This window comes from Porites lutea, chromosome 4, assembly GCF_958299795.1.
Source record: "Porites lutea chromosome 4, jaPorLute2.1, whole genome shotgun sequence".
In the NCBI taxonomy this organism is placed as follows: Eukaryota; Metazoa; Cnidaria; class Anthozoa; order Scleractinia; family Poritidae; genus Porites; species Porites lutea.
In genome coordinates this window covers 42,876,937-42,901,302 of record NC_133204.1, presented here as the reverse complement: position 1 = coordinate 42,901,302, position 24,366 = coordinate 42,876,937, and the positions used below count along the sequence as shown (strand labels likewise).

The following is a 24,366-nucleotide window of genomic DNA, read 5'->3' as shown; positions in this document are numbered from 1 at the left end:
AAAGCAGGTGTAATTATTGAGAGTATTTAGGATTTCTTGGATTTTTATATTTATGACGTTGTTGTAAATAATTAAAGTTTTATACAAAGCATGATACTGGGCGTGATGATTTACTTTTCACTCTTGAAAATAGAACCTGATCTTGTTGTCGCTTTGAAAATATTTAGATCTATTTATGATTAGACTGCGTGGCAGGCGTTTGAAAGGGAAGGGAAAGGGAGCTTTGGGGAAAGGGAGTTTTAGTCGTGAGAGAAACGCGAGGGGCGCGCGAGGAAGGAGGGAAGGAGGGTCTCGCACTCTAATTCCCTTCCCCTTCCCTTTTTTTTCTTTCGAACGCCTGCCACGCAGGCTAATTTATGATAAGCGATGGGATACTAGCTTGTTTCAGTTGTTTTTGATGCTGAGGAGCCGGCTCCGCCCGGAAATATGAGTGTGCGCAACTATATATTACAAACTGTAGCTTCACAAAAAATAAAAGAAGAAAAGGTGCCTTTATTTTCCATACATTCACATACTCAATCTAAGAAGGCAGGAGATCAAGCAAGCTCTGTGGAGCTTTTAGACGATCTCCGCTTTATTCTAAATAGATGTAAAGAATACTAAAGCTGACTTCCTGGTTTACGAACTGAAAAATACAAACAAAAACACAGACAGCGGTCATAAACATTGTGAACTTTCGTATTTTTTTATATAAACTTGACATTTCGTATGCTAGTCAACACACAGTTTCAGAAGTGATCTTATTAAAGTGACCGTTACAGATTATGACGAGACTATTTATATAAACAATGTTTCTTCATTATCTTTCATTAATAATTTGATTTGCCAGACGCTAAAATTTCAAAATGATCCCACTTGATGTTATGTCTGATGGCTTTGACATGGTCAGCAATAGCTGAAGAGTGGTCATTTTTGGCGAGGGCCTTGAATTTTGGCGCGCCCCTTTGAGACCTTCATGAGGCGGGACCTGGGAACGACTTTGCAGCCGCCTTGTTGCCTGGCAACAAAGGAATGGCTGAGAAAAGACAAAATGGCGAATGTTTCTACTCCAGGCGGCTTTTCGACTCCTTACAATACAGGTATGATGTCTGGGCCAGTTATAGAGTGTCATATTGGATACTTAAACACTTGGTTTTATTATTAGGTAGAAGTTTCGCCTCTCAGTTCTCTGCGTTGAGGGCTTCATAGCCATCTTGTTGCCCTGGCCGTCTAGTGGTCAATCATCAGGTGTTTTCAGTTGTCTGTCCTCATTGTTTGGACACATGTTACATACATACATACCAACATAAGCTTACATGCATACATAGTTTATTCGAGGTATCATAAAAACAAAAATACAGAAATAACACCCTGAAACCAGGCTTAAAGGATCTGATGGTATGTTGATCAAGACTGTACGATTCCGATTACTACGTTTATAATTATCACTCTATGCATGTGTTTTAGGTGAAGAGATTAGTGCGATCTAGGACTCGCAATAGGCTAATGGTTGGTTAAGGGGTGCCCACTGGCACAGCTTATACGATACTAATGTACTAGTCAATTCCGTTGTCCCAATTTTTTAAGCAGAGGTACAATTTAGAGGTAACACTGATTAATTTGTTCTTGTGCCATCAACTGCCTGTCGCTAAAGTACAAATAATAACATTAATTCTTTTTCTACAGTTGCTGGCAGTGTATCACCAACAAAAGTCCATGGCTCAGAATTCTTTGCTGTTGCATCAGGAGTTCAGATCCCCTATGTTGGTAGAGATGAAACTGGTCTTAATGCCAGCAGAGTTAGTACACCACCGTTTCCTGATGAATATCCCTCTAGATTAGCACATAGCTCTATAGCTCCATTGGTGCCCCCAATACAGCACAAACAGTTACCAAAGGATGAACCATTGGCAAGACTTGCAGATGTGTTTTCTCAGTATCATTCTGTTGCTGATAAGAGCAGCAAAGATATCAGTCGATCATACTTGAAAAAAATTAGCAACGGACTGGTCTTCACTGAAGATGTACTACAAGATCGTGCCCCTCACACACTGCCGTATAATGATGGTGATCTACAAGGAGTCTTTAAGAGTGGAGGTTTATTCCATTCCAAGGCTGCCACTGTTGGTCTTGTGGGTAGGCATGATACTCGTGGAGTGGTAAAAAGACACGCTCTTTGTCATTTAAAAGGACCTAGAAAACTCAAACCACTGAAAAGGTCAAAGACTACACCAGCTACAACTGACTCAGAACAGCATATACCTATTCCAAAAATTAAGTTAAAACCATCATCTACTGATGTTCCTCTGTCTAAAGACGCTGTAAGGCATGAGTGGGATGAATTTGTACTTGCGTGCCTCAGTCAATCCACTGCTAACTGGATTATTAATGAACAGTCACATGGAAGTGACAAGGAAAGACTTAAAAGTTTTTTTGAAAAAAGAAATCAAGAAACGGAAGAAAAAACAGCCTCTGTGGAACTTGCAGGGACCACAAAAGAAGGAAAGAAGCAAACTTCAGCAAAGAAGAAAGTAAAAGATATCACAGACAAAAAGTCACGGCAAGCCTTAGAAATTCATTACACACCGTCTTTCACTCTATCCCCTAAAGTTGGAAGCAAGAAACTTGAAACAGATAACATTTTTCAACAGGAACTCCTGGGTGGTGCACAGCCATTACCTTCTAAAAATGCTTCAGAATCAAGTTTTATTGTTCTTGACACTACTGACAAGCTTAAGTTTCAGAAACAGTTACAACAAAATTTTCCTCAAGGCTCTGGTGTTTGGTATACTAGTAAAGGACCATCTGGTAAAGTAAAGGCAAAACAGTTAGAGAAGAAGCCAAAAAAGGTGGTGAAAGGATTACAACGGTGGAAAGAGCTGCCAGTTGTAGTGCAGGTAGGAAATTACAAAAACTGTTATGCTACAGTCACTGTTGAAGCTCTCTTAATGGACACTCTCACAATAGCTCTACTTACAGTGGCCTTCACAAAACCTACTTTAACTCACATTCAAACTCGGTATTTTTCTTTCTTGTGAGCATGAACAATTCCCGTTGGTGGCTGTGGACACTTTCAGGAATCACAAGTTAGATTTGAGCTTTGTTTTTAAGCTCCCAGCTAAGCAGACACCTGAAATGAAATTCGCCCCTGAATCTTAATGTATCTTAATTTATCAATTTTTTAATGGCTGTTTGTCACAATTAACAGTTTCAGCATTTGTTTTTTTCACGTACATGCCTGCTTATACTGCAAAACGCCGCTTAAAACATTTATGCTTGTGACTGAATGCTGTTGTTGTCAGAACAACAGTATAGCCAGACACTTAAACAGTTTTTTGCATTTTCAATATTTATTTGTAGTTGGGCAAGCTCTTATAAGCAGACATAACCCTTGCATCTCTAGTGGCCACTTTTGAGAACCCTTCTCGTAAGCGGCCATGAAGCTGCAGTAACAGATACCTTTTTCGCATCCCAAGGGTCAGTGCTTACAAGAACATCCTCTGTAATAATTTTTAGCAGAGCTCCATGTGCAGGCGAGAGGGGTACCCCCATATGTAAGATAAAATATGGTTATCTATCCATCGGGGAAATTTTGATAGCCAGTTGGCCATAGGTCGACTGTTTGTCTGTCCGTCCACACCACACACCGTCCACACCACACCACAGGGAAACCAGTGAGAAACTGTCACACTTTCTAGCTAGTGTGTGTGGAAACCTGCAGCAAGTTAATCTTATGGTTTTCACTTAATGCTAGGGCATATAAAAAGATTTGTGGTTTCTTTACAATTGTTCAGAGGTTTGTTGTTTCTAAATTTATGAACAGGAAATTCCCTTTTTAGGCCTGGCTTTATCTATATCTTGTTTTCAAGAACTTTGTTACAACTTTGGAATATTGCAGGTCTTGGATTGTGTGGTTCCCACAAAAATATCCATGCCCACCCCATGGTGGGTCATTGGGAATTTTAAAGGGGGAGTGGGGTGTGAAAGGGCAAAGGCAGGAAGTCTGGGGTGAAACTGGAATTTTCAGAGGGGTGGGGAGTATGGATATTTTCTGGATTACAACACATTTCTTTATTCTTGAGATCATTCTCAAAAATATTTACATGACAATTTTGTGTTATACTTGTACGACTGTAATACATTTCCCCATTCTCAAGATTTTCCAGTGAACTTAAAAATGTTCAACTTCAAAATTTAAGTCAACATGACAATTTTATTTTGTCTATACAAACTGTTAACTGGCTGGATGGTTTTATGTTTTATAACTAAGTCAAGACTTGTCTTTCTTTCCACAAATTTTCTTAAGGATGATGATTATGTTCCTGTAATGAAAGAATCTAACATTGATGTTAAGGCCTTGAGCAATGCTTACAAGGAAAAGAAGAAGATACGGGATGACTCAAATGTAGTCAAAATTGGTGAGGCGAGGCAGACTGATTGTTTTCTTTCATGCTCTTTTGGAAAATAACTTATTATTTTAACTTATTTATAGATTAATCCCATCTGTAGAAAAATATTTTTCTTATTGGTAAGTCACAAATCAAGAAATGGAAGTTTTTAAGGCTTTAGAACTAAATTATTTAAACGGACACTCTCTAAATTATGCATATGCTCAAATGTCAATAATCTGTTTTTTCTTGGAAAGATAACAGAACTGTCGCTACAAGATTTCTTTGCAGACTGCATCCTGTCAAAGATCCGTTTACATTCTCAAGTTATATTTTAGAGTTTTTAGAATTGAAAAATTCTTTCATCAGATTTAATAATTACCTTGCAAGTGGCCATGGTATCACATTCACAAATTGTATAGTGGTCATCCAGTAAGCCGTAAGTTTAAAAAAGAACTACAACAGTACTACATTTCAGAAATGTAAAATTACATCAGTAGAAAATTACAATGATCTGTGTAAACTCAAAGAACAAAGAGTGACAACCCGAGTCCATGCAAAACACTGCAATTAAAAAAAACACAGTCATATACTAATTACATACAGTACTAACATTGTAATAAATCTTAAAAATTATGTTAATAATATACACCAAGATATAGAGCTGTATATACATAATTATATTTGTATGCACTGTTGTGAAACTTGTGTCAGAAGTCATTTTGTGGCAAGTGCAGTAATCTTTGCTTACATTCTGCCGGCTAAGTTTAAAAAATCATATTTTAATGCCCTGACATCTTTATTCATAAAATTTTAAAACTTTTACTCCGTGTTGACAGAGAGACATAAATGTACAGGTTGTTACCATAGCAACTTTGTAACCTCACATTGTGAGGAATTTTGCCCCAAAATTAAGGAGTTATTTGTCACCCGTGATGATATTACTTTGCTAACACCTTGTTGCAAACCATCTGCTTCATCAAATCCACAAGATCTCTTGAATTTAGTCACATCCATATCTAATGAATTTCTTTATTTATAATTAATAATAATAATATAAATATAAGCAGAAATGGAACAGCTGTGTCAGAGCTTGCTTCAAATGGAGTTTTGAAGGTTCTGTAACACCCTTCACATCTTAATTTGATTTTGCGACACCCTGTCAGAAAATCAAAGTTTAAATGGGGTTGTGGGTTCCTTTAAAATCCATCAATGTCATTTATATGTATATCAACAGTTTGTTATGTTTACTTATTAAATCTTCTTGTGCTTGTATTTTCTTAGTGGAAGAATGGAGATCCAAGTGGTTTCTTGAACGTCGCTGGCAAAAATGTGGAAGTGATGAGCTGATAAAAGCCATGAGTGATATTAATGATCACGTGAGACTCGCTGCTGTGTCAGCATGTAGCAAGGCTGCTGAGCTGCGGCAGATAGACAAACAACAAAATCACCTAGGTAATCTTTCAATGCATTATTTTTATAATTTGTAGTTGTTTTTTTTTAACAAAAAGTAAAATGTCAGAAAATGATGTTTAAAAACTCAACAATAATTTTTCATTGTCTAAAATCTCCATTAGGTCGTGAAAATGATGTCAAATTGTTCCATATATTCTTGTACAAGAGTGTGGACAACAGAAAATTGTCATTGTCAATTTGCTATTTAAATGATATTGAGTGAAATATTTTCAACACAAGAAGAGAAATTTGGTTTCTTGAAGGAGCCATGTTCTGTTTTATTTTTATTACACACCAATGAAATGCTAGCCTGCAAACAGCAGACTTATTTCTGCTCGTCAAAGGGAGAGAAGCGACGACTGGAAATACGTCTGCCAAACTACTTTTTGCTCTGAAAAGTGTGGTTTATTATGTAGCCATAGCAACAGTGATCTTTTCCCATGTGAAAAATAAAACGTGTCATTTTCAGTTGCGTGTCATGTTTCCTTGCCTAAAGCTCACCTGGTATTTCATTAGTGTTCATATAATAAAAAATATTAATCATTATTTAATTCTCTTCCTTTCATTTTTTGACTCAACACTGTACATAGGGATCATGTTAGACAAATCCAAGGCACCTACACCACCCCTGGAAGCTGTACTTGAACCTGAGTTAATAGAAGCTATTGCAAAGCTGTTGGATGACAGGAATTCGCAAGTCAGAGTTGCTGCCTCTATCACAATGTATTCGTTGAATAAACCTAGTGACAAGGTACCTGATGAATATTAGTTATAGTTTACTTTACTCTGGGCTGTATTTGTACCTCTGTGGTTGTGAAATTCTCAGTAAGTGTACCTGTCTTCAGTCTAACAAATCCCGATAACTGTGCTGGCTAACATCCACGCCCACAATAGGTCAAACAATGCCTGGTTGCTCAAGGAGGGGGCTGGGATAGGACAACTCCTGGTCTTGAGAGTGATATAAGGTTCATTATAAAATTATGTTAAATTCTAAATACAGAAATATCACAAAAAAGATGCCTTTAGCACCATGTACTATGCAGAATGTCAGTAATTGGTGTTTAAGTATTTAATTTTAATGAGGTGGGGTGTGGCTAAAGCTCTGTTTTTAAGTTAGTATATGTGTCGAAATGAAATACTTTGCTCGCAAATTGTGATACAGTTTTTATCTGCTCTAGGCTAAATCAATTCTTTTGTGGGCAATGGAGCAAGGTGGTCCCCCTGAAAAGTGGGCAGCAACCCAGTGCTTGGCAATGAGTGGTGTCATCACAGACAAGATCATAGTGGAACTTGTCAATCATCTACATGCTGATAATGCTGTAAGGACTGAGAAGGCAGGAACTCTATTAGCACAGCTCAGCCAAAAGTCGGTAAGTCACTGTGTTAAATGTCTGTGGTGCAAACGCAAAAGAAGCTGAGTTAGTCTGTTTTAAGCTGTTTCATACAATTGTTTGGATGTTTTTTGCTGTGATGACCAGTGTGCTATGCACTTGCTATGCTGTTTGAAATAGGATTGTCTGTACATGTATGAAATTTTATTTCAAACCGCTTATGGCCCAGTCTTAACTGACTGAAGATCCTACTTTGCCCTCTAATTACATGTGTTTTATAATGCTTATAAGTTTGCTTGACAAGCACACATGGGGTCCCTATTGCAGAGAGGTGCTCTTATCGGGATGAACAGAACGATTACATGTCAGTGGAACTTTACGTTAACTATTTGAGCTTGGTAAATGCAAGTTAAACAAGACGTGTTCATTATCTTTTTGTCAATCTTTTTAACCCATTCACTACAATTTTAATTAACATGCGACATCTAAAGTAACACAGATTTAACCAATAGTTAATTTATGCACTTCAGTCAGTCGTAATTACAAAACGAAACTGAAAAAATGGATTGAAATAGAAATCATGTCTGTACGTTGTAATTATTTCATCGTACAGACATGAACTTTTGAGCACGTTCGAGAAAACCTGTGTTTTCTGAGAGGTCCGGCAGGTAACTGATGGAAGCAAACTCCCTTCAGGGCTTTTGTTTGACTACTCCCGCGTTCGTTACCTACGCGAAAATGCAGGCTTTTCGGCAGGCTTGGTTTAACTTTTTACTGTAGACGTCGCATGCTATTGAAAAGGATAGTAATCTATTTCCTCTAGGATGTGGTACAGTCCTTGATTGCTGAATTACTGAACAGTAACAGTTGGAAGGACCGTGCAACAGCTTGTAAAGTGATTCCGAAGCTTAAAGGAGGTGCTAACAAGGTGGGTAGTCTCTAGATCCGAACTTGTCTGATCCACACTATATTCTGTTAGCTTGGTTGTTAGCGTGTCTGTCTGCCTGGTAGGAGTTGACGGGTTCCACCAATTCCTAAAGTCTGTAAACATATCACTACAAGCTAATAGGTAAACAAGCAAATAGGTACATTTTGAGACAGTATATATGGCATTGAACGGGAAAACGAGTAGGAGGATGGGAGGATGGAATAACAGGAATAAGATGCGTTTCAGAGACACATTAACCACTGTAGCTTGTGATCAGAAGCCGGGCCTCCTCTTCTGCCAGTATTAGGTCGTTTTGACGAAAGGTTAATTCGCCCGATAACAGTTCTCCCAGACTAAGTCGATTCGCCCGAAGCGCATTTGTCGTTTTTTAAGCCTGAAAAAACGGAGTATGCATGAAAAGACAGTGACTGCACATATCGAATCCAAAGGTTACTAAAATAACATCTCGAAGTAAGGTATGTTCACCATGTTGTAGAGGGTTGTATGTCATCGGGCGAATCGACTTTCGGGCGAAACGACTACAATTGTCTCCGCCGACGAGAAGTTAATAGGGGTGTGCACACAATATATCTTTTGGAACATAATTCCTGAGACAAACCGGCACTTGTTAATCATTCTTATTGTCGTACCTGATACAACTCAAACCATCTAAACATGCTGTGTTTGTATTCTTCCAGGACATGACTCACAAGTTATCTTATCTAATGTGGAATGACTGGAACAAAGATGTACGCTCAGCAGCTGCACAGGCTCTTGGGAGAACTGGCAATGGCAAGGTACTGTACAGTAAACTCCGTGCATCCTGATAATTTGAACCAAACCGCTTGTCTTTTACAAGCAAACTCTGCAAGTTTACCCCCGTTCCTCCATCTGTCCGATTATTCAACCAATTAAATCACTGTAGTTTCAAAAATTGCAGCGTTATTGATACGTATAATCTCACCAACAGCTTGTCCATGATGCATTACGCGAGAGAATTCTCACTGGAAACGAAAGGATTAAAGTGGACGCGCTAAAAAAGGTAAGGACTGGGGACAATAAGTTTGTATTAGTTTATATTGTGACCAGACAAAGTAAGCTATTCCAAGTGTTTTGCGAATAAAGACAGAAATTGCAATCTGCTGACATCGCAAGAAAAATTGTGAGAGAGTACCGCGAATGGGGAGGTTTGCTATGAATGTAGCTGTGCTACACGCAACATTGCATGTGTATTATTAAAAGTAGATGAGGCTTACTCAGGTCTTGATTAACAGGGGCCTGAATGTGTTCGTTTTTTCTTTCTCAGCTCTCTAATCTAGGTATAATGACGGCTCGTCTTCTGCCGGCCCTGCAGGAGTGTTTCAAGAGTGAATATGTGTCCGTGAGAATCGAGGCTGCCATGGTAACGAAATTTTGTCGCTTTACTACTCTTTGTGATAAGTTGGAAAGCCGTTTTCCCTTGTTTTCCTTGCCCTTGGCGGGTGAACCCGATTTGTATGTGATTGGTTACTACTACCACTACCACTACCACTACTACTACCACTACCACTACCACTACCACCACCATTACCACTACCACTACCACTACCACTACTACTACTACAACTACTACTACTAACAATACAGACCCATTGTGCAAGATTTTTGGTCAATTTAAGGAAACTATTGACCATATTGTGACAGGGTGCCCTGAGTTGGCCAAAACTGAATGCCTACACAATTCCGGAAGTGATCCCTGAGACTAATGTAGAAAGGGCTGGAGAAATATATACAGCAAATCCCGGTTAACATCAAAAAACATGAACTATACAAGATCACACTACTTGGAACACCTCCCATCCCAAGAAAGGCACCCTCGATCAAACAGACTTCTACCTCATTATAACCCTAGGCCCTAGGAATGGGCTCGGCTGTTATGTTGTATAATGATGTAAATTAAGTTAAAGAAGACAACAATAACAACAACAACAACAAAAACAACAACAATAATAATAATAATAATAATAATCATAATCATAATAACATTATTATTATTATTATTATTATTAATAAATAACAGGGACCGCGGAGCAAGGTGAAAAGTGGGAGGGCTGACAATTGAAATAATTTTTTTCATATTGAAAATCGAAAAAAGGAATAAAAGGAATAAAATCGTAGTATTTGTATGTTTACTGGTCAAACTCAAACTCATCATTTTCACTGCAAGTAGTTGTCGTCTTTTCTGCGGAGCTTACAGACATTGACGAAGTCCCAGATAACTCTAATAAACGACCAACATACACGGTCAGTTCAGATTCAATGCAAGAAAAGACGGGATTACAATTTTAGTATAGAAAATACTACACTGACGTGATCTGAAAAATTTCTAACTATGGCCGTTCACTGTTAGTAATGTAATTCTTCTTGCCATCGAATATTTCATTGATTCGAAAGGAGAAAGACAAAATATAAAACTTTTATCAACTCAAAACAACTACTCACCTTCGTTTGGCTTGAAAAAGCTAGTAATTTTCTTCATTTCGTCTGATAAAACTGGTAAAAAACTCTGCCGGAGCTGGAAGTACAAAACACGCTGCCGAACGAAGCGAAGGGGTGGCCAAGGCATGGCCGAGTTTAATCAAGGGGCAAGTCGGCCCAAAGGCACAATTACTGCGAAAAGCACAGGAGCCCCACAAAATGCCTGGCGTTTGAAATTAAAGAAAATACAGAGAATATAGCGGAATATAGACGGAAAAAAACTTGTTTCAAGTCCTTTTTTTTAAATGTAATTATTTTTCCTTTAGCGTAAAAAGTGGGGGCGGGGGCGCAAAAAAGTGGTGGGGCCGCGGCCCTACCAGCCCCCCCCCCTCCGCGGTCCCTGAATAATAATAATAGTTTTATAGTATGAATAACAGATATGTTACCTTGCAGGCTGCAGGCAAGTTGAAGATCACAGACAAGGGTATACTGAGTTCGCTACTGCGTCTGGCGAGTGATGATAACAGTTGGAAAGTGAAAGCACACACCATCAAAGGTGAGCACTATCGAACCATTAAACCAAGGACGGGAATTGCTGTTCACTTCAGCTTCAGCATGTCAATTACCACGGCACTAGCTGGTGCGCAGGCTGATATACAAAATAGTGTCCCTCTTTTTTGTGGGTTCAGAATGATTACGTTGTTCAGAAGTAATTAAAAATAACAATTAAAATAAAAATATTGATAATTTTATATTACTCAGATATCAATCTATAGAACATTTTCATCTGCGCTTTACAATGTTTAAGAAATAATAACAAAAGGAAAGCTGAAACCTTAAAATATTACTCAAAATCCTACAATACATCTAATTCTTTGTCACACATTATAGTGCATAGTTAATAAAAGAAACACCTTCTGGAACAAATGTGTTTTTAAGAGACTCTTTAAAGCTATTTTCAGAATCTGATTATTAGGTGTACCCCTAGTCTGCTACACAGCCGTTGTAGTGTTGTCACGTAACGTTCCTCCCTCCCTTGTGGGGAGGAGCATTGCGTGACGACAATAAAAACGGCTGAGCAGAAGATGAGAGTACCCCTTATTTTGTAGTAAACAATGAGGTCGTTCAACTTTGCATTTTTTAAGTTGTGCATTTTGTTTTTACTTTACTTCTAAATTTCTTGACAGCTCTTGGCTCTATAGGAGTGGCGGATGAGAAGCTCATTGAAGTTTTGTTGTGGTCCATTCGCTATGAGAAGGTAGCCGCTGTACGCGCAGAGGCGTGTAACGCTGTCGCGGTGCTTGGCTTGCGAGATGAGCGTTTGTTGGGCGTTCTTCAGGATCGCCTTGTGGTCGAAACTGAAGAAATTGTCAAGAGGTATTAAACATTCGAGCTGACTTTGTTATAATAATAAGCTAGTATACAGTACACCTCCTACTATGCCTCCTACTTGAAGTTGTAAAAGTATATATATGAAATTTCTAAAGTTTGAACGGCGACATATTTTTAACGTGAAAGATCATCGCAGTTCCGTACACAACCAACACACAAAAACAAAACAAAACCAAAAAAACAACCGCAACAAGAAAAAGACAAACAAACAACAACAACAACAACGACAAAACTGCAAACCAAAAACAAAATCGAAGACAAAAAGCGTTCAGGCGGCTGGCCTGAACGGGATTCGAACCTATGATAGCCTGAGTTTCAGGCCTTCCTTAGGGGTTAGGAGGGAGGACATTTTAGAGGAGGGGGAAGGGGGGGGGGAGGGAGAAGTTTCTCTCCCATCGCTTTCTCCCCTAATCGCTTCTTTCTTCGCTTTTTCCCCAAGAAACTCCTTATACTCATGCTGAACCCATGACCGATGCCTTTGCATTGCTCTTACCACTAAGTTATCAAGCCAGCTGGGAACTGGTCACTTTGTGGGTTCGTAATTTATACCCCTAGAAGATGAATATGTATGAAAGTTAATACCCGGTATATGAAATTTCATATCACACTAAGAATGGAAATCGAGTAAGGTTTATGACGGGAATTCCAAAAGCTTCGTGTGGTGATTACCGTTCTAAAAATAGCAAGATTCGGGAAATATGTCAACTCTCGGGCGTGTTACAGCCTCCTCCTTAGGAGCTTCGTTCTTCGCATGGTAGAGGCGAGCGCGAAACGCGACTGACCGGTGATGAACCGCAAGGGACCATGGGTAGGGTACATATGTCTCCTTCCCGCCTTCCTTTGCGCGCACATTTTCATCGAGAGAGAGATGTCTGGGTACGAGGCAGGGCATGTCACATATGGAGCCGGACCTCTCTCTACCACAGAGGACTCTTTGAGTCGCTGCTGTTTTTATTGGTATACCCAGCGGGAGCTTCTGCGGAGGAGAGAGGAGCCGAACCCCGAGTCATGAGCTCCTGATTATAATAAGTAATGGTAACAGGACTGAGTGGAGTCCAATTCGGTCTGTAATCGTACCAGTGATTAACAAAATCGGACGATCGCGTAGCAGGAGTCCGATTTGTTTAATCACAAGTATGATTACAGACAGAATTGGACGACACGAAGTTCTGTTACCAATTAATCATAACTTTAACAAAATTTGTGATATATAAGGCTCTTTTTTAAATCAAAACGGAAAAAAATCAATTTTTTTTGCCTGCACTGAAAACAAGCCATTGAAGCGCGCGCGTGATGGCGCGTACTGTCCTATTAAACTGTCCTATTAATAATGGTAATTGAACTGAGTGGAGTGCAATTTGGTCTGAAATCATACGCGTGATTTCAAAATCGAACGAGCGCGCAGCGCGAGTTCGATTTGAAATCACAAGTATGATTTCAGACCAAAATTGCACGACACGAAGTACAATTACCACTTTATTACATTCATTTTGAAATCGCAGAATTTAGTCAGTACTGATATTTAATTGATCGAGTAGCCGGTTTCTTAAAAAGCCGAAACAAAAAGGCTTTTACATCTCATTTTGTATTCGAAACAGAAATGATGCGATATAGAACAAAAATGGTGCGATTTAAAACAGAAATGATGGGATTTAGAACATGAATGACGCGATTTGGAACAGATGCGATTTAGAGCAAAAAATGGTGCGATTTAGGAATAAATCACACTGCTGAGAGCCAATCAGATTGCACGGATAACCAGTGATTTCAAAGTGGATGTAATAAAGGCTGAAATCGGGGCAGTTGATAGCCAATCAGATTTGAGAATTTTGTTGTAGTTATGATTAGTAGATAAAGAGTACATGGCAAATCATCTTGTGTTAGCAAGACTTCTCTTTCTACCTTTTCATAGAGAAGCGATCATGACGTTGGAGTCGCTGGGTGTACAGCCAACGGGAGATTTGGAGATGGTTGAAGCCATCAGGCAAGAAGTTAGACGATTGTGCAAAAGAGATGCTATTGTGGCGCATATTCTGCAAGAAGACCAAACAGCCGAGTACGCCAGCGATTATAAGCGCCTTTTCACCACCGAAGCTGAACAAGGCCTGCCCGTGCGTGTCGCGTCACGAGCAACGAAAGTTGGCTCGCGCACGGTTTCACGCGCCACGAGTGAATCCTCGCGGGGATGGGACCCAATTCTCGCGGGCTATCATGCGCGAGAAAGGATGTCTAGGGCTCCAACGCCTGGAGATCTTATAATGAGGCGATCTTATCTTCCTCTGGATTTAAATAGCACTTCGTCTGAGAACAGTGACGCTGCAAACCTCGACAAATGGGACGACCTATCCGAGCATTCTGAAAGTGATGCGGGGTCTGGTGATGAGCTGGAGAAAGAGGAAGGTAATTTACAGGAAAACCAGGAGAGCAAATCGGCTTGTTGGCCGCCATCGACTTCTCCTTTAAAAGTGGAATTTTCTGAAGATCAAGGAGCTCTTGTCAAATCCTCTTTCAGTGACCAGGCCGAAGAAGATGGCGACCAAGATTCAGATATTCTGCTGGAACTTGAGTCAAATAAAGATGATCCTGAACTTTTAAAACTCGCGGACGAAATCAGCGAACGAAACATTTCTTCCCCGAGCCTTTCTGTCCACGATCAGTCTGACGTAATCGCCGCTGGGAACCTTGAAAATAGATCTGTTTCGTCACAGCGTACAGACTCTTAAATTATATTTAGTTAGGAACGTACGGTGTATGTTATATTTATAGCTATTCACAGAACCACTGACTTATAATGTATAGAATAGAAGACATAATAGTCACTGTAGAGTACGGAATACTTATACATACTGTAAATAATCGAGTAATTTTGGTCCAATTAAAACTCATTACAAAAATATCTTTAGTGAACTACAGACTGGCCTCATTGGAAAGGGAATGAGCTTCCATCTAATTCAAGTTACAAACTAAACTTTCTGGCCAAAGTAATTGGGAAATCCCTTCGGTTTATCGAAAAACAACTTTTTTCCGTGTCACTGTTTGTCACAACCTTAATTTATTTTCTTCAGCTAATGTCTTGATCCCCTTCTTTTATTCCAACGAAACGAAAAATTTCAGATAAAGTCATGAGGGAACTAAAACAACCGCAACGACGACAGCAGTGAAAACGACCCTAACAAATGAATTTGCGTTTTTCGAACCTAATGGCATTTATTTAGCTTCGCTCAATTTGTCAAATGTAGGCGAATCTTCCTGCTAGTGAATTCTCAAGGATTGTATCCAAGTTCAAAAATAGAAAGGAGAATTCGTTCACGTCTTCTTTAAACCGTCACATTACGAAGTCTTGCTTCGTAGAAATGTAGTGGACAACTATGAAATGAAAACGAATAATTGTTTTATTTGTTTTCTTTTTTGACTCCCCCCCCCCTTCCAGTCTTGTTACGTTGTCGTCGTTGCTGCTGATACTCCCAATTTACTTGCGCTGAACGCATTAGCCTGTTCCAGGCGTGAGTTAGGACACAGTGTGAGCCATGCGAAAAAGCTACCAAAAAAAAAAATCAAGAAAGCAGTAATACGAAAAAAATGGAAACTGAAAGCTAAAAGTTGTAAATGAGTGCATGTTTAACCCTAAACAGCGCTTAACCCTCATCCGTAAAATAAGTGCTTAACCCTCGTCGGTAAAATGGGTGCGTAACCCTACTCAGTGAAAAAAAAAATGGTGAATCTGGCGCAAATTCACCCTTATGCGGACAATCTTTGCAGGTGCTTAGTGTCATTTCACAGGTACCAAGTCTTTAAAGTGCATTTGATGAACATCTTTGCCTCACAATTTAATGAAACACTGTAAAGAGAACTGTCAGCAATTGGGATTGTTAACGTCTACGTGTAACCTTTAAAGTTAGAGAGTGATTGGTAAAATATATGTTGGAATTCTTATCATTTCAAAGAGTTGGAGGTTGTCTTCTTGAAGTTATTAATGTGACTACCTGAGCGGCTTGAAATTGCTTTGGTTGGATTCAACGAAAAAATCTGTCCTGTTAAATAACTCATTGTCGTATGACTTCGAAAGAAAAAACTTCTACATTACAAGACCAAATGATGGTAGTGTGATTTTTTGTTTCACCGCATCATATTACTTTTGGTAAGTCAAGCGACTTTGAAAGTTAGTAATAATGAGAAAATGTGAAATTCATGGCAGAAATACATAATTGGCACTACTTCCATTGATTGTACAGTTTTCTGATATATTTGATTCAGTTGTATTTGATAAAATGTTGCCTCACAAGTTACGCGCTGAGCAAAGCCAATGTCATTTGAATGTTTTGCAAAACCCTGGCTAATTTTTACATTTTTGGTATTTTTTGCCAGATTTGCCATTTTCGTCATAATTGACACTCTCCAAAGGAGAATATTCACTAAACCTATACCAATTGTTTGTTGTGCCGGATTCGACATTTTTGTCACATTGCCGTATTTGCCATTTTTGTCAAAATCGCCTATCTTCAAGGGGCCTCTTTCAACATCTCATAAGACGTTTCGCCACATCTTTGGCGAAATTTTGCCATATTCTCCATTTTTGTCAAAATCGCTACTATTGAAGGGGCCCCTTTCAACAGCTCATTAGAGGTTTTGCCAAAACTTTGGTGAATTTTTGTTCGCCATTTTCGTCAAAATCGCTACTTGTCAGGAAGCCCCTTTGCCTTCTTATTTGACATGTAGTCAAGGCCTTGACAAATTTTTCTCACATTCGCCATTTTCGTCAAAATTGCCGTTTTCAAAGGGCGTGCCCTTTGTCATGTCATTTGAATTTTTGTTAAGACTTTGGCGGGTGTTCGCTGGTTCTCACTACATTCTTTATAATCACCAATCTCCAAGGAGCCACTTTTGGCGTCCAAAATGAATATTGGCCAAACCCATGGCGAGTTTTTGCCAGATTCGCCATTTTCATCAACTTCTCTTCTTTACAAGGAATGCCTCTTTTAATCTCATTTAAATTTTCGCCAGCCCTTTGGCGAATTTTTGCCAGATTCGCCATTGCGTGCATTTCTGGACATAAGTGGAGAACCCTCAAAGGGCGGCAAGGCGAGAGAGACTTGCCGCGCGTTGGGAGCTGGGGCGAAGAGATCCGAAGAGACGGATGATCATGTTTCAGAGTGAAAAGGAAACGTCTTTCATGTATCAAGGAGTTGAGGTATTCATCCCTCTCCCTTTCTTCTGCTTCAGTTTTCCCTCGCTCTCTATTTCGTTTTCGATTCTGTTCGCAGTTTTCAGGCGGATTAAAAATAAAGCGAAAGTCCTTTACTACCTGACTACAGTCAGTTGCTTGTTGAATAGTGCTGTATTTTCATTTAGAATTTGACTCCTATAACTCTGAAGATTCTGTGTCCCGCTGGTCGTCAAAAGTTCCGTATGGTTTCCCTTGTTCATTGCGAATTAACGGTGACGTGTCCTTGGAGTCCTCTGTTTGCTGTTCCTGGGCGCATTCCTCATCCTCCTCGACTTCCTGTTGACTTTGTGGCGCCTCTCTGTGGATAAGTACCTCATTTTCCCTTCTAAGAAGCAGAGTTATGATAGATATGATCAGGCCGCAGAAGACAATTGCATTGACAACCACAAGCAGCCACACAATACTTGTGTCCGGGCTGAGAACTACATACCTGATGTTCACGAAAGAAAAATGAAGAGTTAAAAGAACCAGGGTCTCGGCTGAGTTTTCTAATGCTATTTTCTGGCAGGAGTCCTTGAATGGCTTGAAAAGAAGCTGGAAGCACAAGGAGACCAACAGAACAAAGCAAACTGCGATCGTCTGAAATGATGAAGAAGGCGAGATGAACGAGACCGAGAAACCAATCAGCATGCTGCGAAGAATAAATAGTATCTCAAAATAAGAGCGAAATTCGTTCTTGTAAGGCAGGTAAATTGAGCCCAGCCAAGTGTCTAACGTTTCTTGATCCTGTGGAGGGTCTCTCTTGGCAGCCTTGTATATCAGAAGTGGTAAAAACACTACAAAAGGTACCCCTAGAACGTATATTGCCAAGGAAAACCAACCGAACCCTTTTAATAGGTTGTATTTAGATCCTCTGCACTCCATCCATGGTGCCTCCATGAGGTAATGGTAATTTTCGTCCGTCCCACAGGGAGCCAATACAGAAGCTGTTTTCTCCACGATGGGAAAGTAACAGAGGCTCAGGAACATGATGGAGAACTGCAAACAGTTATTTCTCAGTTTAAATCTCTTTTCAAGTGAATGACGAAAGCTAAGAACAGCATACCCGAGACCATAGCACAACCACATAGCAACGATAAAAATAACCGGCAATAACATAAGGAACAGAAGCTCCCCCAGTGGTGTGAAGAAAGAAGGTATCTCACATGCCAGGTTAGTAAAACGAAGGTTAAAAACACCAACGATATAGTTCTTAGTTTGAATAATTTCAATAGGCCAGACATCTGTGGAAATCAAAGCACCTAGGGTCTGGAGGTAAAAGACTGTTATCTTTATAATTCCACGCGCAGCTTTGCCTCTTCCAGCCAAACCAACAATGAGAACTAGTACATCGAGATAAAGAATCCTGCTTAGGATAAAATGGGGATGAAGCTCCGCTAAAACTGCTAAGAGGATGATCTGAGCAAAGGCTAACGTAACCGCAAGAGGACGATTCTTTTGGTAAAAAAAGGTGAAGCAGAGAGTAAGCAACACCAAGGTGAACACAACGAGGGCAGCTAAGATGTAGATACTGATATTCCCACTATCAGCACAAGGGTAGCAACGAATTCCCTTTTTGTAATAATTTTTCTCACAAAGCGAGCAAAATCGCCCCTTGCTTCCTTCTGAACACAGGCATGACTTATTACAAGTGGTGGATTTGATTTCTTCATTCCACTCGCATTTGCAATTAGTGCCTTTTGGATTACATGATGTGTCTACGTAGCGACTTGCACCAAGTTTTTCTGAACAACGTACCAAATGGGTCACATTGTTATGTCCTGGCGAAGGCCAGTATCCTGCATTCATTACCATGTGCGACACCATGTTATGCTGCCTTAGGCTTTTCAGAGGAGGCCTCTGGGCATTACATTTCCCACCTTTCATGCAAGATAAACAGTTTCTTCCTGATCCATAAAATGTGTTGTCGCAAACGCATAGGCTATAGTTGTAATAGCTAGGATCCAAGACCACCAATCCATTGCTGTAGCTGATGCGTAGGTTAGGGCACGTGAAATTATCTAAACTATTTCTGCGTGACAAAGTTGTAAAGTCAGGTTTCATAAAGTCCAGCTTTTTAATTTCTCGCATAAGAGAATTGTTTGAAACGTCAAGTTTTATCAGATTAAATATCATTGTGATGTCTCGAGGGATTTGTCCTGAAAGTTTGTTTTTTGAAACATCAAAGATGCGAAGTGATTTCAAGTCTGTGGAGTACGATGGAATATCTCCAGATAATCTGTTGTTGCTAAAATCGACAGTGAATAACTTTAAAAACTTCCACAACTCTGCCGGGATAAGGCCACCAAAATTGCAGCCACTTATGTTAAGAAAACGTAGAGACTTTTTCGCGGATTTCAGAACTTTCAACAAGTCAGAGACACTCATATTGAAGTGCTCATTGTTGGCAAGACTCAGATCCTCTAGCGACATGGAATTAAATTGAAAACCTTGTGCAAATGATGTGAAGTTATTTCCTTCGAAGTGAGCAGTCTGAAGCCCGGCAATCTCACCGACGGGTTTCGGAATTAGTCCTGAAAAATTGTTATTGGACAAGTCTAGATGCTGTAGGTTTTTTATTTTTCCAATCGATGAAGGGATTTCTTCAGAAAAATGGTTCCCTGCTAATAGACACTCTATTAATCCGGGAAAATATGTCCCAAAATCCTTAGGTAGCTTTCCGCTCAGTCCAGAATATGAAAAATGCATAAAACGTAAGGATGATAAGTTTAATAAGTTTTGAAAGCCTCCTTGTAGATACTGTGTACGTGTCAAATCCAGAAACCAGAGTTTCTTCAATTTTGCAATACTTTTCGGTATCGAACCATTCAATTTGTTTCCCCCAAGAGAGAGAATTTGCAAGTCTGTCAAATTTCCAATGTCCTGTGGAATTTCTCCTGTGAGTCCTTCCCCCGTTTGAGAGCCAAGTTGGATTGCTACTAAAGACTTCATCCTAACTATTTTTTTACCAGGAATACGACCGGATAAATTGTTAAAGGAGAGTCCAAGTTGTAGCAAATTGGTCATATTCTCAGAGACAATTTTACTTATTTCACCTTGTAACTCACCGTTTCCACCAAGACACAAACCCCGTAAATTACGTAACCTCCAAAGGCTTTGTGGAAGAGTCCCGACCAAATTGTTTCTTTCTAAGAAGATACTGATAATGGAGCGATTGGTGGGATCACAAGTAATTCCATACCACAAACAGTGAGACAACGAGTAATATCCCCAGTGTTTATTATTTTTCCAGTTATGACCATTTGTTTCGTTGTATAGTTGCATGAGAACAATTTTTTCTTGCTCGATAAATGTTGTGTCAAGAGTGATTTCTCGAAATGGACGTTTGGTTAAGCAGCCATAGGCAAATAATTCGTCGTAGTTCAAATTTTGCCAATCTGAAAAGAAACAAATAAAAGACAAAATGATTCCGAATTTGGGTCACAAATCAGATGCCTGATACGAGTTTGTATAAACAAGGCGAAGAAGAATCGAGAAGAACAAATAAAGTCGGTTCTAAAAAGGAAGTTTTCGACTACGCACCCTTGCATAGAGGCATTTATTGTATAAACACAAATTAAATACCGTACCTGGTGAGCTTTCCCGCGAAAACATGATATCTTCACACGTGAAAATAACATGTTATCTTCACATGAGAAAAGATCACCGTTGCTATAGCTACATAATAAATCGCGCCTTTTGCAGCAAAAAAATATTTAAGTGAAATGGTTTGGCATTTCCTTGGTGTTTATATAATAAACAGAACATTATATGGCCGCTTGGAGATACGAATTTTCTCTTCTCGTGTTGAAAAGTATTTCACGAGTGAGCTGCTCTCACTCGTGAAATATATTTTCAACACTCGAAGAGAAATTTCGTATCGCCGCGGGGCCATGTAATATCCTCTATTTCTGAACATTTCTTCCTGTAGACTGGTAGAGTTCTCAAGATGATATCAAACACGTTTCATCAGCGAGCTCAGTAACCAGAATAAATATTTGTTGACATTAATTTTTATGGCATTGCATTAAAATGGCCATTGTTTTTCATGTTCGCTGTATAGATCGTTTTCACTGTCACGCAACAAAAAAATAAATTGGAAACCGTCCAGTGGAAGAAGCCGAGAAATGACATGTTACAAAAGACTAATATATAAACAATTTGTCCAAGTCTCAGATCTTTGTGGCCCACAGTTTCTGAGTTATTTGCCGAAACGTTTCACGCACCCTTGTAGAGCTTTGTATGGAGACGCCATATTGGTGTACCGTTTTGGTCCACCAATATGGCCGCCGGAAATCAACAAAACATCTGGAGTTCACTTTTTCTATAAAAGCTCTTTCTTTTCACTCGAGAACCAGCCTACGTGCGCATAAACATATCTTGTAATACTTGAAATGGTTATACTGCTGAAAATCAAGAGGAGAGACTTTTTTCAACGAGACAGCATTCCTGTTTTGGTGTCACGCACTGTGAAAACTCGGAAGTTCGTATTGCTGTATTTTCGAAATGAAACATGCTACGGGAATGGAAACTTGAACAAAGATTTATTTTTTGTTTATCTTCAACCTAGTCTAAATAAGAATTCGTAAAACCTCGCTGTTTTGACTTAACAGTTTGATGACGTCACTGTGAAAACCATCTATTTACGAAGACCTTTTAGTGCCAACACGGAGCTTAACACGTCTTAACTAGAAAATGAATGCACCCTGCAAAAAGTATGTGTCGGGAGCTCTAGTCGGAAAAGATTCGTTTTAGTTCGGTCATCCAGACCTTTTGATAAGGGAGGGGGAGGCGGTCTCCAAAAAAAGGTCTAAAAATAAGGGTGGGGGGGACACCCGGGCCCCTCCCCTGGATCTGCCTGCCACTGGAAAGGACAGATTTCCCCACCCTTTCATGTAGCCGAAGCCTGAAAAAGGAACCCCTTTCGGGCGGAACCTTCCCCTATAGGCTATCATTAGGAGTACCCCCCGTGACCCTTTATATTTCCTATTTCCCTGCTAAATATAAAACTAAATATGCGTATATGTGTATCAAGCGACTAAACCGCTTAAATGCTTTCAAGGAACACAACGAGTCAACAAGCACATGGTTCGGACGAACAGAACAACACGACAGAGGTCACGTGACCCCAAACAAGTTCCCAGGACCGCACAAAGGTTGTCTGTACACTAGGCTGTTAAGTAAGACTAAAGAGCTGCTAAGTTTTACTGTACTTAGCCAAATATTCGTGTGTGAAGGCCTAAGTAAAATCTCAAGTAACTTTACTTTGCATCCCATTAAAGTCGGAAAGTTGAAACAGTTCAAGACAGTTTCGAGCGACTTGTAAACCATCCTTATGACCGACTTAGCTCACTTGCGGTTGCTTGCGGTTTCTTGAGCTTTAAGAAAGTCAAAACATGTCAATCAATTACGTTAATTGGGAAAATGGCGTTACGCTACGTGAGAAAATGGCCTTAGGTTACTCGGTTGTGTGTGAAGCTTTATTTTTCTTGAAGTAATTAAAATTTACTTGTCTTGAAATATTTCTTAGCTTATTTAGGTTCTAGTGTAAAGACTACCAACATGTCTAAACACAAAATCTCGTGGCACAATGGTTATCTTTACACTAGGCTGTTAAATAAGACTTAAGAGCTGCTAAGTTTCACTTAGCCTAAGTGTGTGTGTGTGTGAAGGCCTAAGTAAAATCTCAAGTAACTTTACTTTGCATCTCATTAAAGTCGGAAAGTTGAAACGACTCAAGAAAGTTTCAAGTGACTTGAAAACCATCTGATGAACCATTCCTTAAAACCGACTTAGGGAACTTGCGGTTTCTAAGCTTTTAGAGGGGCGAATCATGTCAATCAATCTTAATTATATTGCGTGGGAAAATAGGCTTAAGTAAATCTGAAGTAAAAAAGTATAAGTCTAATGCAAGTACTGCACGCGTGATTAGATCACTGATATCTATCGCATAACGGCACTCTTGTTAAGGTAGAGTACTTTCTCGTGCATCTCTCATTCATTTTTTTGGCTCTCCGTGAATCATATTTTAAAGCTTACCGCTACCGTTTGAGTTTCCTTGTTCCGGTGTTCGCTCGCTTAGTCCTCGGCCAGGATGCAATTCTGATCCGACCTTGAGAAAACCCTGTGAATAACACTGGCATCCTGTGCAGCAAAGATATAAAACTGAAGCAGTGCAAATGACGGTAAACAGACGCCCTGAGATCTCCATCATGACTACACATCAAGACTCGGAATGGAGGCCCGTTCTCCGTCGACCCAAAGCCCGTCATTTCTTTTGGTCACGTGGTCTTGAAAATATGCTGATTGGCTCTGAGGAAGTAGCAGCCGATTAGTAGGAGCCCCCCGTGATCTCCCATACTCCATCTCCCCTTTACCATGGAAAGTTATTTATAGAAATACTTTTCGCGGAAAATTTGTCACACCTTAATGCCTTGTTTGTAATAACGAATCAGAGCGCAGCTACGGTCAAGTTTCTTTGCCTATGCTTTTTCTCGTTCTGAAGAAATCTTTGACAACAATGGCGGAAAGGGTGGGGGAATTATCGCAGTCATCGGATGGTAGTTCTGCAAGTTATGATCTACTTTCTAGCTAGTCAATAACATCTTTTAATCGGCTCATGAGGAAGAGAATGAGCAAGGCCCTGCATACTAGCATCCGTTTTATTTACGTTTTCTAAAGACTGGCCATCCATGCCATTCACACTCAACGGCTAAATACGGTTTTAACTGATAGTTACTAACCCTATTTTGTCTCTTGTGGCATAGCCTGCGCGCGTAACGAGTGTTTCCAGTTAAGTCATTGCGCGAAAGTTAGAGCGACGAACTCACACAGAAACGCTTGTTAACGGCTAGCCTTTGTACTAGTACAATTGGCATAGACTGCTAGCAGTCTGCCTTTTCTCTTTGATCCGTCGAGTTCTCGGACGGAGTGAGCGGGTAAGCACTAAAAACGCAGAAAAAGTTGCACTCAGTCTGCCTTGAAGCAACTAGCGTTGGGTGGTTTTGGAGTGTTGCTGTCCAATTTTACGTCTTGGACCTTACTACTCAACCAAACTGTTCACTTGAGCATCCCTGCTCTGAAGTTCTTTCCTGCGATTTAACTTTTTCACAAAGACTCGCGTCGTGTAAATAAGACCCACGACATTCGTTCGACACATTGTGGATGTCATAAGTGAAAATTGTGTGCGTGTGGATGGTCAAAAGTCATAACGTCGCGCACGATAGTCGTAGG

At 39.8% G+C, this 24,366-nt stretch overlaps 2 protein-coding genes across 2 annotated transcripts; one reads left to right on the top strand and one right to left on the bottom strand.

Annotated features, from left to right (window-relative positions):
- The first annotated feature begins 1,003 nt into the window (after nucleotides 1–1,003).
- On the top strand, nucleotides 1,004–14,826 carry LOC140933681 (HEAT repeat-containing protein 4-like). Its single transcript, XM_073383289.1, has 13 exons — nucleotides 1,004–1,079; nucleotides 1,666–2,876; nucleotides 4,286–4,397; nucleotides 5,652–5,822; nucleotides 6,413–6,573; nucleotides 7,001–7,192; nucleotides 7,977–8,081; nucleotides 8,780–8,878; nucleotides 9,052–9,123; nucleotides 9,388–9,483; nucleotides 10,992–11,094; nucleotides 11,726–11,915; nucleotides 13,843–14,826. Exons 1-13 carry the CDS (start codon nucleotides 1,031–1,033, stop codon nucleotides 14,651–14,653), a joined length of 3,372 nt encoding a protein of 1,123 aa, XP_073239390.1. The 5' UTR covers nucleotides 1,004–1,030; the 3' UTR covers nucleotides 14,654–14,826.
- A 2,463-nt stretch (nucleotides 14,827–17,289) lies between these two features.
- On the bottom strand, nucleotides 17,290–23,344 carry LOC140934725 (putative leucine-rich repeat-containing protein DDB_G0281931). The gene is made up of 2 exons (XM_073384301.1): nucleotides 23,173–23,344; nucleotides 17,290–20,531 (listed from the first exon to the last, which is right to left on the bottom strand). Exons 1-2 carry the CDS (start codon nucleotides 23,342–23,344, stop codon nucleotides 17,290–17,292), a joined length of 3,414 nt encoding a protein of 1,137 aa, XP_073240402.1.
- Nucleotides 23,345–24,366: the final 1,022 nt, after the last annotated feature.

Excerpts from the sequence above, each read along its gene's own strand:
- LOC140933681 (XM_073383289.1), top strand. The coding sequence starts at position 1,031 with ATGGCGAATGTTTCTACTCCAGGCGGCTTTTCGACTCCTTACAATACA. Across the intron at positions 4,398-5,651 it reads CTCAAATGTAGTCAAAATTG|TGGAAGAATGGAGATCCAAG; the intron begins GTGAGGCGAGGC and ends GTATTTTCTTAG. Across the intron at positions 7,193-7,976 it reads CACAGCTCAGCCAAAAGTCG|GATGTGGTACAGTCCTTGAT; the intron begins GTAAGTCACTGT and ends TATTTCCTCTAG.
- LOC140934725 (XM_073384301.1), bottom strand. The coding sequence starts at position 23,344 with ATGGAGATCTCAGGGCGTCTGTTTACCGTCATTTGCACTGCTTCAGTT. Across the intron at positions 20,532-23,172 it reads AGGAAACTCAAACGGTAGCG|ATTGGCAAAATTTGAACTAC; the intron begins GTAAGCTTTAAA and ends GTTTCTTTTCAG.